The sequence below is a fragment of the Manis pentadactyla genome, chromosome 13 (assembly GCF_030020395.1).
Source record: "Manis pentadactyla isolate mManPen7 chromosome 13, mManPen7.hap1, whole genome shotgun sequence".
Taxonomy (NCBI): Eukaryota; Metazoa; Chordata; class Mammalia; order Pholidota; family Manidae; genus Manis; species Manis pentadactyla.
Window position 1 is genome coordinate 61,067,790 of NC_080031.1, and position 18,873 is coordinate 61,086,662.

The window sequence follows — 18,873 nt, forward strand, 5'->3', positions numbered from 1 at the left end:
TGAGAATAAGGTCTTAGAACAATGTTTGTAACAGCTCTCTAGATGATTCTCATGCACACCAAAGAGTGGTTTCTCAAATCTAGCTGAAGCGCCTGGGAAGTTAATTTTTGCCATGCAAAAAGTTTTTTTGTAAATTCATTCATTCATATAGAATGTGTTCATTTTACTTTTAACTGATCCATACTATCATTATTTAAAGTTAAGAGGGCATTCACATAAAAGGTTCCAAACTTCAGAATAGTGGTTCTCAAACGGGTGATTTTGCCCTGGGCAGGAGACATTTGACAATTGGACATATTTTTGATTGTCATGACTTAGGGATACTACTGGCATCTGGTGGATAGCTTCTAAAGATGCTGCTAAAACAACCTACAACACCCCACAAAAGGGCAACCCTCACAATCAAGAATTGTTCAGCCCAAATATCAATAGTGCAAGGGTTTAAGAAACTGATGCAAAGTTATAATGATCCCCTCCTTCTCTGAAGGGAGCTTTTTAAAAAAAGATACCTGGACCTTATCCTAGACTACACATTAAGAATAGTAGCTAGGATCCTGAAGTCACTGTATTTATCATTCCAGTTTTTTATTGTGAACAGACTAAAGAATCTCATTCTTCACAGAAAAAAAAATGAAATCCAGTTTCATTCCTGAGAAAGGAAATTTATTTGTTCTCCTTCAGTCCTCCCAAGTATCACTGAAATTATCTGAGAGATTAGATCTAGATTATTAAATCATTATTTAACGTGATGTACCTTCTCTTTAAAGAATACCTTTGATGTTTACGTTAGGTTCATAAGCTTATTTATTACTAACAATCAGTTAGACATTTGCACCAGCCTTGCTGATTTCATTGCTCTCCTCCATTTCATCTCTGCCACATATCCCCACTATTTGGATTCATCTCGCAGTTGTCTTCTAGTACTTTTTCAAAAAGGAAGAATGAATACAGTAATTTCATGTGTTCATGCATATCTGATGTTGTTTTCAGTGTAGTATAAATTCTTTGGTCACAGTAATTTTTCCCTCAGAACTTTGAAGTCACGGAAGGATATCCTATCACCTCAGTATTAGCCCAAGAGAAATCCAAAACGACCTTTACTTTGCCTTTCTAAGGACCTTTGGTTCCCTCCCCCCACCACAGTGATACTTATCGATTCTTTGTTCCCTGTCTGTGGAATTCAAATTTTTCATTGGGATATGTTAAAAAAGTAGATCTCTTTATTTTCTTTGCATGGTACTAGATAATCTGTGTCAGTATGTAGACTCAAGATTTTTTCCAACTTGAAATTTTACTTCAGTGATTTCTTTTTCTTTTCCTAATGAATCCTTTGGAATCTTTGTGTTAATCTCTGAGATTTGTTGTCTATGCTTTTTTATTTTTATTTTTTGTTTTTTGGTCATTATGTTTTTCTTTTTATCCTTTTTCCTTGGAATTAGTATTTTTAAAGTAAGCTTTCTGTATGATTCTGAAGTACAGGCAAGTTTGGGAGGCCATGCCACGAAGGTCCAGCAGTGTCACATGGAGGAGCTGCCTGTCACAGTTGTGCCTGTTGCTTTTTGACCGTCTGATTCAAGCAGTGGCAGGACATTAGATATATGTAGAGTACCACTTTTAAATGAATTACCTTTCTCTTAAATGCAGTAAGTTTGCATTTAGAATATTTCATTAAAATTTATATATACATAGGCAGTAATTTTTATGAACTGATCTGACATGATTAAAATTTTTCCTTCATATGTAAACCATCCTGTGTTTTTAAGAAAAATTTTTAATATCTCAGAGGGAATGTTTTAATAAAAAGTGATTATAGTAAAGATTTGAAAAAATACCATATAGAGAAAAAAATTAAACAGTAATCCCACTTCTCACAGTCATTCACACATGGGTGCATTTTATTCAATGTTCATTTCATTCAAGCTTAATGTTGCAGAAGTAACTAATACTGTTTCTTAATTTGTATTTTTCAAATACTTTTCTCAAGATAATGGAAGTTAATGGGCAAAACTTTGAGAATATTACATTTGTGAAGGCCCTTGAAATTTTGAGGAATAATACTCATCTTGCACTTACTGTAAAGACCAACATTTTTGGTGAGTTTTGGTGTAAAACCTGTGAGGATGTATTTTGTTTTGGGGATTTTTTTGTAATAGAAAAGAGAAAATTCGTTACAATGAAAAAGAAGATAGTGAAATGTAAACATTTCTGTCTAAGCTATTTGGACATTTTTAAGATCTTTGGTGTTGAGTTACAGTATTATGTACTTAGAATTTTCATTTTGCATTATTTTATTATTTGGTGTTTTAGAAAGTATTTTTAAATTGACTGAAATACATGGTCTTTTATGAAATGTCTTCTGAATATCTGTTATGTACTATACTCTGCTGAGAGGAAATGAGTGAAACTTAGAAGTCATCAGGCTTTTTGCACCCTACCCTCACCCCCGCTAATGTGTAAATTAGTGAACTTTTAATGTTTTAGCTAGCTTTCTGAAATAATGTGAATGCTCAATTAATTTTATGGAAATACATTGAGTAAAACATTGAATTAATTAGTGACTTACAGATTTTAATAATAGTGTACTCTGCCTTTCTGTGTACAGACGTTAGTTACTGTGCCTGTAGTATGTTCTGGTCATGTTTCTGTTTGAATGAAGCAAGGACTAAGCTTGAACTTTTAACTTAAATATTTTATATAAAAATACAGAGATAGTATAATGTAGTGGTTATACATGGACGTGGGAGACAGAAAAAGTGGATCTGAAGGATGCAAAAGATAGGGAACCCACAACCTCAGAACTCTGAGTAGTGAAAGGCAATTACCCAACAAAATCCTAGATTGGATATGGCAGAGGGAGGAGTTATGTGATGCAAAAGGGGGCCTGTACCCTCAGTACTACCTTCCTTATCCCAGGTAGAGTGTAGTCAGTCAACATGCACCCTAAGCAAAACACCAAAAGGTATCTCAAAGGAATACTAGTAAAACATTTGTAGAAATGGAGCGTATTAGTGTGGACATGGTACCTGGATTAAAGCGCTAGAAACTGTCATAACCATGAAACAAAGTTGAGCAGCTATGTTGTCCTGCATGGAATTCAGAGTCAGAACACCTACAAAAAGGAAAGGAAAGCTGTAACTAGAAAATAGATGTGTTTAGATGATGCCAGAGCAAAGCATTCTTGGTCATTTTGTGTTGAACAACACTGAGAGCCAGTGATCACCAGGCACAGGAGAACCGGGATCATTGAGGGGGTACTGTGGTGAACCTAATAAGTGAGCTTACAGATTCTAGAGAAAATAGTCAATTTTGAAGAAGAAAAGAAAAACATTTCTAGAACTCATTCAGAAAGATTTAATTCATCCCTTATAACAAGAACAGGATGTTAGGAAAAACGAAAAAACAATCATTGAGAAAGAAATAACTCTTAGAGTGACTTAAAAGACTGTGGCAAAGACAAAAACAGTCAATAGGAGGAATCAGTAATAAAGTTGAGGAAATATTCCAGACTATAAAACAAACAAACAAAATTGAACTGAACATTATCCCAGGAGATCTAAAAGAAACATGTGAAGAAGAAAGTATTTAGGAAAAATAGAAAAAAAACTTCGCAGAGTGAAGAAGGCAAGGCCAGCTTCATTGGTTTTTCTCCCGCTCGCTCTGTCTTCCTGCTATCTGGCCCCTAAGGCTCCCACAGTGGTTATTTCTCTGTAGAGGACCAGAAAGGGGGGCCTAAGGAACTGGCTCAAGCCTAAGTACTGGGCTGATAACTGAAAAGGAGGAGGCAACCCTGTGAAGTTGTTTATGAAACTTTGGGCTGTTCTCTATCCTTCATGTACCATGGTTCCAGATCCTTTTTTTTAGTATACCCTTAGGACTTTGAGAACTGGCATACAGGTAGATCTCTGCTCAGGCCCCGACTGACCTAGTAAGGACACAAGGCAGACAGATCCGAATAGCAGTGCAAAAGCTTTCAAAACTGAACAGGAACCCTGGCCCACAGAAGGCGAAACAAAAATACCATCATTTTCCACAGGGTGTAAATAGGACTCAGAGCAATTTTAACTATTACAAGGAGTTTGTACTACAGTTTTCTTTGTATTTTGTTTGGGGTTTGCTGAGCTTTGGTATTTGTTACTTAATGTCCCATCAGTTTAAAAAATTTCATTCCATTATCACTTCAGGTATTGCCTTTGCCAGAGTCTCCTTTCCATGTGGGAGATCAGTTAACTGGGTGTTAAAGATTTGTGTCCCATGTATCTCTTAGGGTCTCTTTTATCCTTCCCATTTTCCCCCTTCTGTGCTTCAGTTTGGATATTTTCTAATGACCTATATTTAAGCAAAATCACCCTGTTATCTGCTGTGTCGAGTCTGCTGTTACATGCACACAATTAATTTACTTTCAGATATTTAATTTTCCAGTTCTAGAATATGCATTTGAATCTCTTTTATAAACTCTAATTCTGTGTTGCACTTCTCCTTTTCATCCGTTTTATCTTTTTTCCTCCATTTTCTAAAGTATGTTTTTAATAGTTATTATAAAATCCTTCTGTGTTAACTCTAGCATTTGGATTATCTTTTTATTCTGTTTTCCCCTTTGGTTATCAGACATATTTTCTAACTTTGTGTGTCGTAGAATTTTTTTATTATATGCTGTACTTTGTATATAAAGGAACCTTGGAAAGTAGTGAGATTAATACTGTCTGACAGAGAGAATTTGCCATTTCCTCTGTTTAAGCAGATAGGGTAAGGGGAATTCAGCTGGGTCAGGCTGGGTTACAGAATTACTTAGACTGTATCCAGTTGTTTCAGGTCTGGAGCAAGATTTTTCCTGTGCCTGATACAGGCCCCTCCTCTAATGGAAGTTTGTGCCTATGTGTCTGAACAATGAGAGACTACAGGGAATTTCACTCTGCTTTTCCAACCTTGTCTTCCTACCCCATCCACACCCCCAATCTCAACGCAAGGCTTGGCTTTTGATTCAGAGCTCGGTAGCTTTTCATCTCATTTTTTTATATAAGTTCTGTCTGGCAGAGATTTTGAGCTTAGCTCTTTAACCTCCCACCCTAAACAGATAAATGTATTGTGTTTTTTACAAGTCCTTCCCATTTGTGTGACTTTGTCTGCTAAGTACCGTGAGACTCTTAAGAAATTTCCAACCAGTCCCTAGCCTCCTGCTTTGTCATATTAAGAAATGAACCGTGGAGAAAAGCAATGCTACTTTTGGGCTTCTCTGTATTACAGTTTTCATTTCAGCACTCAAAGCCATCCAAAATTCTCCTTCTTCTAGTAGTCCCACTACTGGATATGCTTCTCATGTTTAGACTCAGCAGATGCCCCCCAGAGAAGAAAACAGCAATCTCAGTTTACCCTCTTCCTGCTCTGGAATTTTAATAAAGAATTAAAACACTATACACCCCAGGTAGTTACCTCTGCATTGTGGAGTTATGATTATTGTGTTCCAAATTTTCTTTTTTAACATTTTGTTGTATTTTTCTAGAATGAGCATATTGTTTTAATAACAAAAAGTAAAATTTTAATTAAAAAATAAAGAGAGCTGGGGTCCTCAAAAAAAAATTAAAACACTAAAGATAGATGATCGAACCATACTATATACAGTATTCTATACCTTTCCACATCAATTCATACAGATTTACTTGTGTAATTATTACATAGAATCCATTGCATGATAATGTCATATTTGGTGGATGTTTTAGGTTATTCACAATTTTTGCTATTTACAGTGGTGTAACAAAAATCCTTTGTACTCATCTTTTATGCTTATATAGATATACCTATAAGATAAATTTCTCAAGTGGAACTTTTGACAGTTACTGCAGAATTTTACTTTCCAAGAGCTTACCCCAATCTACATATATTTCATCATTTTATAAGAATATCTCTGCAGTGGATATAATCACCTTTATAGTGATTGATATTCATTCTCTAATAGTGAGGGAGGTTTTTTAATATAGTATCATTTATAAACACTCTTTTCATTTGCCTGTTTTATATGGAGTTACTCATCTGTTATTGATTTGTTTGAAAGTATCAAAAAGGACAGTATATTTTTGTCTTAAGGGTTAAAAATATTTTCCCCAAGTTTTCTTGGCTTCCTTTTTTTTGTGTGTGTAAACATACATACACATACATGAATGTAGAGTGAGAAATTTTATGTAGTCAAATTTATTAAACTTTTGCTGATTCTTGGGTGTCCTCATTTCTGATTCATGTACCTGGTATGACTATATTGCTGTTTAAGAGCACTGTAATTAAATTTGCTCACCTCCATTAACTTTTCTTAACTAATTTTTTTTAACTTGACAATCATTTTTTTATGTACAAATCACAGGCTCCACAGAGTGTTACTTAAAATTAAACACACCAGTCCAGAGAGGATACAAACTAGTTTGTACACTATTGAGTCAGCCTTACATACACAACTGCAGCCAGGGGTATCTGCTGTCCATTCAGAAATTTTCTTCTGCTCATAACAGAAAATTCAGACACCTTACCATAGCCTTATCAGGCCATTTCTCTACCTTGTTCTCTAGTCATCTGCATTTCCTTGAAGTTTCCTTCTATCTACCTTGAAGTTTCCCTTCTGCCTTTTGAACTTGAATTTCCCCTACCTGGAACTCATTCCTCCTCCTCCCCTCCCCTCCCTTAGTTAAAATCTGCTGTCCTTATACGTGGTGACTAACTTAGGGAAGAGTTTCCCTTCCTGTTACTTTAATTAGTTCTTCTTGTTATGTTCTGTCTGTACCATAAGTTTTTGACTGTATGTTCCACAAGAGGAGAAATCATCTAGTATAAGTGTGCAACATGTTCATATTTGTGAATCAATGAATATATTTTAGCCCCAAAAAGCATTTTACATCACCACATGGCTTAAAACAAAGTGAAATTATAAGAAGAGAAACTGAAGGGAATTCACTGTATTTTAATCAAGCAGAGTATCTTTGAAAGGTTATTCTAAGATTTCAACTATTTTGAAGGCAGAAAATGTGCTTTTCATAGGCTTGCAGTGTGCTTTGGTAATGTTATATTATTCTGGTTGAAACTCAAAATTTCCAGTTTATAACTGAGTACTAAGCTACTTAGGTTGTAAAGGGTCAGTTTTTAACTTCATTTGAATCTTAGTTTAAGTCCTTTGATTTTGTGAGGAACCATTGATCTATCCCAGAAACAATGGAAAAGATCACAATTCTCTGTGCATGGGATTTCAGTGGGCACATTTATACAGTTGACAGCTTTTCTTCTATAAAGATACAGCATAATAATACTCAAAACTATACCTACTGATAAGCTGAGGTTTTACATCTCACATGGCTGAAGACCTGCATGTTCAGGAATATGTAGCTACAATTTTTCTTTCATTCCCCTGCTTAGGAGATTCCCCTGCACTATGAATTCTTAGGAGAGTTACCTTCTACTTTAGCATTTATCTTTTAAGTATTTTGTTTTCTGTAGCCGTTGATGTGTCTTATTTAAGAACACACATTTAAAACATGAACAACACCAAAAACCTTTCTCCTGATATTACTTAATGAAAAGTAGGTGATACAGGATTTCTTAACTGGAAAATGAGAATAGTAAAGTTTCTAGATGTATAGTATGGCCTTACACAAGTTTATCTTTCTTTCACTTGATTCTAGCCTCTTTCTCAAGGTAAAAAATCAAATCTAGGCAAAGAGACAAGCAAGTTCCCCAGTGAGCTTGCACTCTTCTTAAGGGCGAAATAACTCAGCAGACTTAGATGTGATAGGAAGCTGTCCAAGAATGGTTGGTTGGTTACAAAAATAGCAAGTGTTTATTTTACCTGCGTTACTGAATGATGTCTCATAAATATGACCTTGAGGAAATACTCATTTATTACCAAATTTAGTGCTGTTTATTTCTGGTGAAAACAGGTCGAGCAAAGCCCTTCCTTTTACTGGCTAGCTTTAATGTCTAGTTTTACAAAACTTAACCTGACTATAGTACTTACATCTCATGATATATCATTTATCATATATGAATAACACATAAGTAATAATCTAAATATGTTTCTATAAAACCTGAGTTGATTAGCAGTTGTGTTGCTTAATACCTAAATGTGGAACCCTAGACTTTTCAAACAATGCTGGTAGCCTTTCCATTTTACTCAGTGACTTTATCCCAGTTGGGCAACATCAGAAGTATAGTTGGATGTAAAAACTGAAGAGAAAAGTGAATATGTAGCTGATAAATAAAGGGTAGTTGTAAATTTCATAATGTTTAATGAATGAGGCTGTGAAAGGCCAAGTAATAGAAAGTGACTGTATGTCTTTAATATTTGGTGTTGATACAGACTTTCTGAAGAGAAGAAAAGAAATGACAAGTTTGTTTATTTCTACAGTGTTCAAAGAGTTACTCAGTAGGACTGAACAAGAGAAATCTGGTGTTCCTCATATTCCCAAAATTGCTGAAAAAAAAAGTAATCGCCATTCAATCCAGGATATGCCAGGAGACATTGAACAGACATCACAGGAGAGAGGAAATAAGAAAGTAAAAGCAAATACTGTTTCAGGTGGAAGAAATAAAATCAGGAAAATTCTGGATAAAACACGATTCAGCATCTTGCCTCCAAAATTGTTCAGGTAGGTAATACCAGTCACAGACATGCAGGCATTTTCCTATTGACTATAAAGTTTCTGTTTTGGGCAAGGAAATTTGAGATCAGTTTGGCTTTTTATACAACTAATGTATCATAAAATCTGCAAGCAATTCATAAATAAGAATAAATTCTGAATATCTCCCCAATGCTTCCATGAAGTTACCACTACTAGATTGTATTATATTTCCATTAGCCTTGCGTAGAATTTTAGGAAACATTTTTTTTTCTTGTACATTTTTGGTCCAATTTCAGCCCTCTGATCTGTAAATTTGGATACCTTAAATCTTGGGACACATTCACTGGTACCAGTTTGTTGTCTTTTACATCTTTTTCTCATTGCACTATTCTTTTCCCTACTGAATTCTAAAGCTAACTTTTTTTTATCAAATCTATTTCTGTTTCCAAAAAGAGATGATACCCAAACTTAGTAAAATAAGATTTTAAATGTAAATTGAGGTCTATAAAATACTAATGAAATCAGTCTGTGGAAGTCACGTGACTCTAATATATATTGTATATGTGTGTATTTTACATTATCTGCTTCCTAAAGCAGTCACACACATTCTAATCACTGTGTTCTCTGGAATATAGTACTTTGCACATAGTAGCATTCGATGTTTGTTGAATTATTTAAGGCAGTGAATTAATCAGTGAAAGAAGAAAGTATATTCAAAGAAAATACTTGGCTCCTGATAATTCCTGGCATTATGCTAGTTGATAATCACAGAGCTGAAAATAGGTAATCTCTACCTCTAAGGAATTCATATCAGGAGCCCTTTATTCAAGCATTTGTTACACTCTAGACATTATATATATCAAAGTAGAAATACAGAAACATAAATAGAGCAGGTCTCTTGTCCAAAAGTTGATCATGTAAAAGGGAAAGCAGGCAAATGGTATATTACAGGGCGATACATGTTTGGTGTCTACAAATCAGGAACAAGTTTGGTAGGTTTGAGTAAACTGTATTTGTGTGTGCACAACTAGAGATGAAGCAGGAGAGGTAGGTAAGTGCTAGGTTGTGAAGGACTGTAAATATTGAGCTAATACATGGACTTTATCCGGTTGTAAAGTAGGAAGCCATAGAATGCATATGCTGTGATCAGATTTTTTCCTTTAACATCTCTCTGTCAGCTGGCTTGTGAAGTGCAGCACAGTGTAGCAGGAATAGCAGGGAAACTAATTAGGAGATATTGTGGAACTAGGTAACTGTCAGCAATTATCTTTTACATAGTTAAAGATCTCTAAGGTTTCCTGAGCAGAAAATGCTCTTGAGTTATTTCTAGTCAGAAACACATTTACTCTTCATTTAATTTGGGCCTCAGAGGATTGAAACATTCTGAGCTCTGTTCTTAATGTCACTCATTTCTAGAAAGTACATTACTCATCTCCTTACTGAGTGACTGCTCTCCTTGAGGTGAGTGGTTTATGAAAATCATAACTTTAAAATGGCAAAATTATTTTAAGATTGAGCATACTGTAGTATGACAGCTGCACAGCAAACGCTTCTCACGATGAGAACTGAGCAAGGAGGCCCACACAGGACATTGGGACAGGTTTGGATGACCAGAAGTCTTGGTGAAGGCACTGAGGAAGAGGAAAAAGGAGGAGGACCAGAAAGCAGAGAAGAGTTCACAAGGGGCGTTCCTCAGGAGGTGAGCCCGTCCATTTCCAGAAACCCTGGCGGGTAAGGTCTAGAATATATATATATATATATATATATGCCTTTAACTGATTCTCATTTTGAACAGTGGCACGGTTGTGACCTGTGTCATCCCAAATCAGAGAACACAGTGATTGTAGCTGACTTCAGTCTGTTCATGTCATATTCCAACCAGTTATATTCAAGTTTCAGGCAGCTAGATCAGGATCTCATCTCCACAGTATCTCCTTCAGGGACTGGAAATTGGTTACTCCACTTGGCTTCTATCTTTGGTTATGGCAGGAGGCATGGAAATAAAGGTGGCCACGAGCAGTTATTTGAGTGTTTTCAAGTGTTATTTCTTTATATTGGTACCAAAAAAATGAGTGATCTGGTAGTAGTTTTACTTAAACTCAGAGGAGATTTTATTTTTTTCATTCCTTATTCTACAAGTATTAATTGAGTCTCTTGCTTTGTGCAAGTAAGACTGTTGGCTGTGAATACAAATGTGAATAAAATGCTGCACATCAGGAGTTAATATTAAGCTAGCTGTCTCTTCAAAGCATGTTCCATTGAAGCAAAATACTAATAATTTCAGCCATATGAATAACAAAAGAATAGGTAATTTTAGTAGAAATCGTAAAGGTTTTCTGCTGAAGCCAATTTTTCAGAGAACTGATTTGTTATTTTACCTTTCAGACTGGCTGCTTTGTATTTTTGAGAATGTATGTCATATTTTAATCATTACAAATGAATTCACACAACCCCTTTTGACAGACACACACACACACGCACGCACGCACGCACGCACGCACGCACGCACGCACGCACGCGCGCCACCGCGACCACCACTAAAACGTCAGTAGGAGAATAGCCAAAGAAAATGAAACAGATATTCTACATCAGTGATTAGTGATAAAGGCATAACAGTGATTGACAGAATAGGCAGGGCCAGACTTGATAACTTAAGATAATAAGCTCGTGTTTCTGTGGGAATGTAGAGAATGATACATCCTTTCTATAAAGCATTTGAGCAGTTTTTATTAAAAGCTTTAAAATGTCTCTATCTTTGATTCAGAAACTCCATTTCTGATAATCAGATGAAGATTTAGGTACAGATATTCTTAGTAGCATATTATCTAGCATAAAACTAATTTGGAAACACACTAATGTCCAACTACAAGGGTTTGATTAAAATAGGCTGTGCCATATACTGCAAAAATGACTGGAAGGAAAATGTTGATTATAGTTCTCTATAGGTAACTTTTCCTTCCTTGCTTGCTTGTTTTCTGTACTTTTTAGGTTTTCCACTTTAGTTACATTTTAATTGAAAAAAATTATAATGAGTTTAGTTCTGCAGTCTCTGAGCTCCTGAACCTCCTGTGCCAGGGCTCTGTGGGAGGTGTGCCTTGCACGCCACCCACTTCCCTAAGAGCAGGGGATGAGTTGCCACAGAACACTGCACGTGTCTGCATCTGTGGAAGGAATGAAGAAAATGAATGTAAGGAAGGAACAAATAGTTGAGATAAAAATACATAATTCCTGAACTATGCATAATTTTAAAATGAAAGGATTTTCCTGAAAATTAGAAGTGAAAAAAAAGCTATGAATTTTGAGTAACATCTGTAAATTAAGACATAGCAATGGATTTTTATTAACGTGAGAATATCTCACTATTCAGGAATCTGATCTCCTATTTTTTTTAATCACTCAGCTTTTTTTTTAAAATCACAGATTGCCTAAGTAACATCTTCATATTACTCATTGTAACAGCCCCAGAGGTAGACTGCCTTGTGTGCTTATTAGAAATTATTCTCCCCCCATTCCTGTCAGCATACTTTCTTTGTTTGCTTTTAATATTGGGGTTATTTTTTATTTACGTATTGATATTTACACAGCCTTTTTAGTTTCACAGTATGAAACTAAAGTATACTTTTATTCTCAGTAAATTTAGTGTTGGGGAATTACTGAGGAGTTTTTCAAAACTATCTTGTTTCTGTTACTGCATCACCTTCTCAGGAGGCTATTTTGGTAAGAAATGACATAATTTTTTGCAGTTGGGCTCTATCAATTCAGCTTCCAAACAAGCATGGGTATTTTTGGCCAATTAGATACTATTTCATATCATAGCATGAGTTGTACATAGCATTAATATATTTTTCATTTATACATGCTCATACCTTAATTACCATGAATTTATAATCAACTTTTCATTATTATAACTGTACAGTGTAATATCTTATTTCTCATTAAGTGGCAGAAGTAAGGTTAAATAACATCACTAAAAGAGAAGAATTTTTAGTATTTCTTGCACTTCTGTTTTGCTCTATGGTAAATTCTAACTTACTACACCTGATGCAGCCAATTCCCTTTAATAGAAAGTTGTAGCATTTTAACACTATTAAGGTTGCTCCTGCTTTAATTATTCGCAGAACGAGCTAATCTCTAACAGTTTGCTTCCTTGGATTCAGTTACCTGGCCCTCTGTGTCCAAAAATTGGCAGGTTTGTTTTAAAAAATCAACTAAAGAAATGTTGTATTTTGAAAACAAACTATTATTCTACATAACTGTTGCCAAATTTACTTACAAACTCTAAGTAGATGCAGAAGTTCCCCTACTTTTTTTCTCTTATCTACCTTAAAACATTGAGTTCTGATTTTAAGGAATACACACTTAATTACCAAGAGCCAGTTTAGCATCAGCTCAAATTACTTGATAGTAAGTTATTTCCTTGGCCCTCCCTGTGTCTGATGGGTTAGACCACCTTCTCACCCCAGGAAAACATGCCCTGTTTCTACAGACGTGCCTGTTAGACCCACCCTGCCCCTCTCAGTTTTTCAATATCAATTGCTTAAAATCCTTCCTAGCTTGTACCAGTGTCTCTTAATTTTGGTAAAATACTGAAGTATCTTCTTAAAAACAGGAATCCTATTTTCGTCTGTGCCAAAATGTTCACCTTCATTACCTAATTTAATCCTTATTGTAGTCCTGGGAGAGAGATAGTATTATTCACATTTTCAGATGAGGAAACCAAGCTCCAGAATAGAAATTTCCCTGAGGTCACACAGCTAATAACCCAGGTCTGTATGATTTTTAAAATTTGCTCTCAGAACACTCATCTGTGCCCTCTTGCACATCTTCATGCCTTTCCCTGACTACCTTCTGTCGTCCTGGCTCTCTCTGCCTTGTCTGGCCGTTAAGAATCCTTTAGCTGTTTATGTAACTGTCCTCTATACTCTGTCTTTCATAGCTTCCCTTTTTTTTTTTTTTTTTAGCTGTTTAACTGTCTTCTATACTCCATCTTACATAGCTTCCTAATCTCCCTAATCCTATTTTTTACCCCTAACATATTCTAGATATATGCCATATCACTCATTTTTAAGATAGACCGTATCAATTCCGTGATGGTAAGTATTCAGTGATATCTCTGTATGTGTAGCAAATATTGGGTAGAATGATTCACTGAGTAACATAATGGTTGGAAGTTATGTTAACCTAGAGCATTTGTTTTTACACACAACTCTTTTTAAGCACAACCCTTAGACATAAGTGGTATTTTGGTTGTTCATGGAATCTTTTTTTCATTGCTATCCTGTGTTTGTGTAAGGCTGTTTCACTTATCCTGTTTTACAGGACTTTTGTAGGTATCTAAAACTTAAGTGACAGGGTTATGTTTCTTTGTTTTTGTTTTTTCTCTTAGATTGGTTTAGTTGTATATGGCGCCTCTAAAATATTTTAAAGAGCATTTTATTTGCTTAAATATGGCCATTTAATTGATATTTATTTTTGAAACCTTTAAAGGACTTAACTTGAGGATCGTTTTCCTGGTCTGGTTTTGCTATCTTTATCTAGGTAACAGTCAAGTAATTAGACTTAAGAAATAAGATATAATGTGCCCTAGAATAATAAACATTGGAGACTAAAAGTCTTCATCTTCTGTTTTTGTTTCTCATCCTCTTTTTCCTCCTGTCTGTCACATACTCCCCTGGTCGTTTGTTGCTCTTCTCCATGTCATCTTCCTGTTGTCTTTCCCTATTCTTGCTGGTTTGGGCTGTTCTCAGGTTTTTTAGATGTTTAAAGGTCTCTTAGTTTGTCACTTGAACGTGGCCCCTTTGGTTTCTACTACCTCCCATATTTTGGGTTTGACTTCAAACCCAACTCCATCCTTTGCCTAGAAAGTCACCAAGCTTTCTTGTTGAGAGAGACAACCTTGCTGTGGTGAGGCTGTGCATTGCCCACAGAAACTGGCAGATCTCAGGTGCTCCCTAAACGCTCAGGTTCAAATTCTCTTATCAAGAGCAGCAGAAACTATGTGCAGTGTTTCTTCAAATAGCAGAATTTCTCTATGATAATACCAGAATTGCTTTAATGTGTAAATTGTTTTATTTGAATGTAATTGTTAAAAACATTTTATTGTGATTTTCAGCATTACAGTTGTCCTGTTTTTAAATTGCTGTAACATTTTAATCTAATTTTTAAAATCACTGCTTTGAATTGGTTCTATTATACCTTAGTGCACAGAGAACAGAAACGTTTACTAGTAAGAACCTCAAATACTTAAAAGTGATAAATGATATTCTTTTGAAGTGATGGAGGTCTGAGCCAATCCCAGGACGACAGCATTGTGGGGACAAGACACTGTAGGCACAGCCTGGCTATCATGCCCATTCCTGGAACTCTCTCTTCCAGTAGCCCTGATCTCCTGCAGCCCACCACCAGCATGTTGGATTTTTCCAATCCTTCAGGTAATACTTGTTTGTGATTTTATGTAGCCATATTGGTGCCCGATGGAGAAGTAGATGGTCGTCGAGCCTTGTGATTTGCTCATAGCCCTCTTCTTGCCCCTCGAGGTTATGACTTTGTGCAGAATGCTAAGAGAGTTTAAGCTTGTTTAAGCTTGTTTAAGCTGGAGTCGTACTTCTTCCAGGATGAAATAGAAGTATAGAGAAATGAGATGACATTTAGTTATCTTCTGGTAACCTTCATCAGAGCAGTGGACTGAAAGAAAGCAGAGATGATAACTTCTCAGCCAAGAAGTGTGTTATCCAGGCCGTGAAAGAGAATAGGCAAATTCTTCTGATCTAAGTGGCCTTACTTGCTCAGTGATGCCCAGAAATGTGCTAATTTTCTAGAAACGCTGATTTTTTCTCCCAATACCTGAAACAAGTTGTTTTTTGTCATGTATTGTTAAAGTACTTAGTATGTTTTTCATTGTGGTTCAGATGTTCGGTGTAGGACATAGTTCATTTTTTTTCTTCTATTCATGCCCAGAGGCAGAAATTGTCATTTACTGTATAATCTAAAATTTCATTATAAGGAAGAAAAACTTTGAAGAATTTCTATCCATCACTTGAAAGGATTTGAGATGGCTTTCAATAAAAGACATGTACAATTAGAAACTGAAATATATGAGTCAGTCCAAGAGAGGAAGGAAAAAAATAGCTCTTCAAAGATTGTGATTCAGTTTAAGTTTAATGTTCGAGTTACTAGCAGCTAGTGTAAAAGGGGAGAAAACTTAATTACATAAATCTCAGTATTAGAAAGGAGGAAGTATCAATGCTGTAGTGAAGCTTATATTTTATTATAGCAGCTTAAGTATAAAAACTCTAGGACGCAGTGTAAGAACATAGTATAGTAAAAGTCAACCTGCACAGCGTCTCTTCCTTTTTGTTTCAGTTGCTTCTTAAATGCCAACAAGATTACTAAGCCCAATAATCTGCCTTTGACACATCCTGCTGTACATAACTGCTAGTGTTCTTTCTAGAACCAAGATTTTAATGAGTTGTTACTTTGCTTAGAAATTTCTAGTGACTTCTGTATTGGTCAAGGGTTAGGCATGAAATAGAAACCACTCCAGATACTTGATCAGAATACAAGGAATTGTTGCCAAGGTATGAAGTTAACTATTTGCCTAAAAGGTTAAAGAAGCAAGCACTAAGGTGTCACAGAGATGGGAGAACTGCAGACTGGATTCATCTTCTAGTGCATGAAAGAAATGCCACTACCAGCCGAAGAAGTGTTTGCTGGTGTGATACATGGACAAAAAGCCCATGAGAAATAACAAAGCAGCAGGTCCCTTCTTCCTCTGACCTTGCAGTTTGCCTCTGGTGCCCCTTTTTGGCAGAACCCAAAAGGGCGCCATTGGCAAAGAAGAAATGAGGTTTTCATAGTCTTACCCCCATCATGACAAGGCAGAGTGGGTTTGAAGCCTAAAGACAATGACTTAATAACTGTGGGTGTCCAGTTTTTGCAGCATGATTTTAAACCCCTTTACTAGCCTCCTCTTCTGCCTTTCTCCCCACTGTCACATCATCCATCTTTCCTGAGTATGGCAGTACCTCCAGAACTCCCTGTCTTTGCCCATGCTGTTTGCCTGTGGTTCTCTCCATATGATCTTGTGAACTTTTTCTTAATCCCCATTGCTGGTGAATTCAGATGTTACCTCATCTGGGAAGCCAGTCAGTCCCTCCATTTCCAGGAGTCTCTGGCACATTTACCTTGTCTTACATTGCTTGTCATGTAGTTGCTTGGGAATTTATTTCCATGTCTGTGTGTATGTGTCCCCCACAGCAGCACTTCTTACACTATGTTCACAAATCACATTTCGCATGATCAAAGCACAAACTACGTATGTACACTTTCATAAGATAAGTATTTGGGGAATGTATGATTTAGAGATTGAATCATTTTTATGGCTGTATTTTTGCCATTGGCATATATAAAAGTGGGAGTTATGGGATGGGATGTAGGGAAAGGAGAGAGAAATAGTAAGTTGAGGATTTAGCTCTGGGATCAAAAGGAAGAGGTTGAAATTATTAAAGTTTAGAAACTATAAGCCCCATGGGCTGAAATTCAGACCTCTGAAGAGGAGGTGCTACTCGATTTGATTCCAGACTGATTGCATAATTCTGACATTGAAAGAGCTGAAGATGCTCTTTTAAGATCTCTTCAGAGGTCAGTCTGCAAAGCTCAGTCTGCAGCTTGTGTCCACACAAGCAATATAAATACACTAATATAAGATAGGTATTTAACTTATAAATTATATTTGAAACCCCAAAATGTGCAGCTTTATAGGAGACCTTTTGTGGTGCTCTTTATAATTATGTTAGATAAAATATTAATTACCAGTTAATTCCCAATCCAGCTCCTTAACTTATATATGAGAGCCCTGATTTTTAGAAAAGCTGTGTAGTCACATATGTATATTGCAGTACATGTGTGACATCAGCCAAGTTTGATTAACTCTTACCAGTATTGATCCTCATCTATGTTTATGCTGCATGTTTAAAATTACCATTAGAGAGCAGGGACAAAGCCACAGAACTGTTTAATAGTTTGCTTTTGATTGCTCACTTTTTTATGGTTTTGCTTTGTTTTTGCTGCCTACAGCTGTTGGTTTTTACTGTAAGTATCTTGAAGATTCTATGGTATTCTATTATTTATGTTTGTGTATAGTATTTTATTATTTTTTAAAAGTCAAGTGATACAGAATTGAGTGAAGTAGGAAGCAAAACTTTTCTGCCCACTTAACAAAAGTTGCCAGTGTAAACTGGTGAGTGTTCTTTTATTCATTTTCTTTTAATATACACAATCTGTTTTTATAATCACAGAATCAGAGTATACATATTATTCTATAACTTGTGAATATTTTCCTGGAATTTTTGACCTAAAATGAGAGGAGAAGTCGAAAAGAATTCAGAGCATGGCTCAAAGGATTTTGGAACTGAATTTTTTTTTTCTTAGTGCTCACTTGGAACTTTGTGCTTACTCTTTTTTATTTAGTAGCACAAATCGTTTATCTGAATGCTTTGCTTTATATTTTGGAAACTTCAAAACTTTCTGCATTGCAAGTCTGACTTGTCTTGACTAATTTTTTAATTTGATAGGAATATATTTTAAAATATCAAACTGCAGAGAAAGGATAGAATGCAAAGGTCTGTACTCCCCAGAATCAACAATTGTTCATTTACTCGTATATCCTTCCAGAAATTTCAGTGCACATAGAAGGTGTGTACCATTACTTTCACCCTAAATGGTATGCTGTACTGTTCTTCCACTTAGCCCATTTCACTTAGCAATATACCTTGAATACTCTTCTCTATAAGGATATATTATTCCACCAAAATTTTTTAAACAGCTGACAGCATTCCATTTAACCAGTTCCCCTTTAATGGACATTTGTAATATTGCCCAGACTCTTGTGTTTACCTATCTTTACATGTTTTATGTTTGCATTATTACTATAGTTTTAAATTTTGTCAAAATGATGTGGGAATTTGTTTATTGTCATATAATTACCTACACTGTATCATCTGCTTTGCCTTCTGGCCTGCAAAATTTCAAATAATTGTCTTACATACTTGATTATTGTCTTTCTTTGAACCTACCACTTAACTTACTCTCTTGGTAAAAGCAAAACCCTGGGAACATTGGTCTGTCTCTTTTACTACAGTATTTTCATCATTTGGAACACTGACACATAACAGGCACTCCGTAAATATTTGTTCTGTGATAAACAAAAGCAGAAAGAAGACTTTTTTGTTTGTTTTTTATCACCTTAAGTACTTAGAAAAATCTCCATTTTTAGTGTAATCTC

The 18,873-nt window shown here is 35.6% G+C and overlaps 1 protein-coding gene across 13 annotated transcripts in view; it reads left to right on the forward strand.

Annotated features, from left to right (window-relative positions):
* RAPGEF6 (Rap guanine nucleotide exchange factor 6) overlaps window positions 1-18,873 on the forward strand; it is a 246,308-nt gene that overhangs the window by 174,198 nt on the left and 53,237 nt on the right. For all 13 annotated transcript variants that reach the window (XR_008993532.1, XR_008993531.1, XM_057491194.1 and 10 more), the window contains 3 exons: window positions 1,985-2,093; window positions 8,378-8,618; window positions 14,865-15,022. Coding sequence is in view for 11 of the 13 variants with exons in the window: in XM_057491194.1 (XP_057347177.1) it covers window positions 1,985-2,093; window positions 8,378-8,618; window positions 14,865-15,022 (508 nt within the window). In the remaining 2 variants the exon portion in view is untranslated. The remainder of the gene's footprint in view (window positions 1-1,984; window positions 2,094-8,377; window positions 8,619-14,864; window positions 15,023-18,873) is intronic.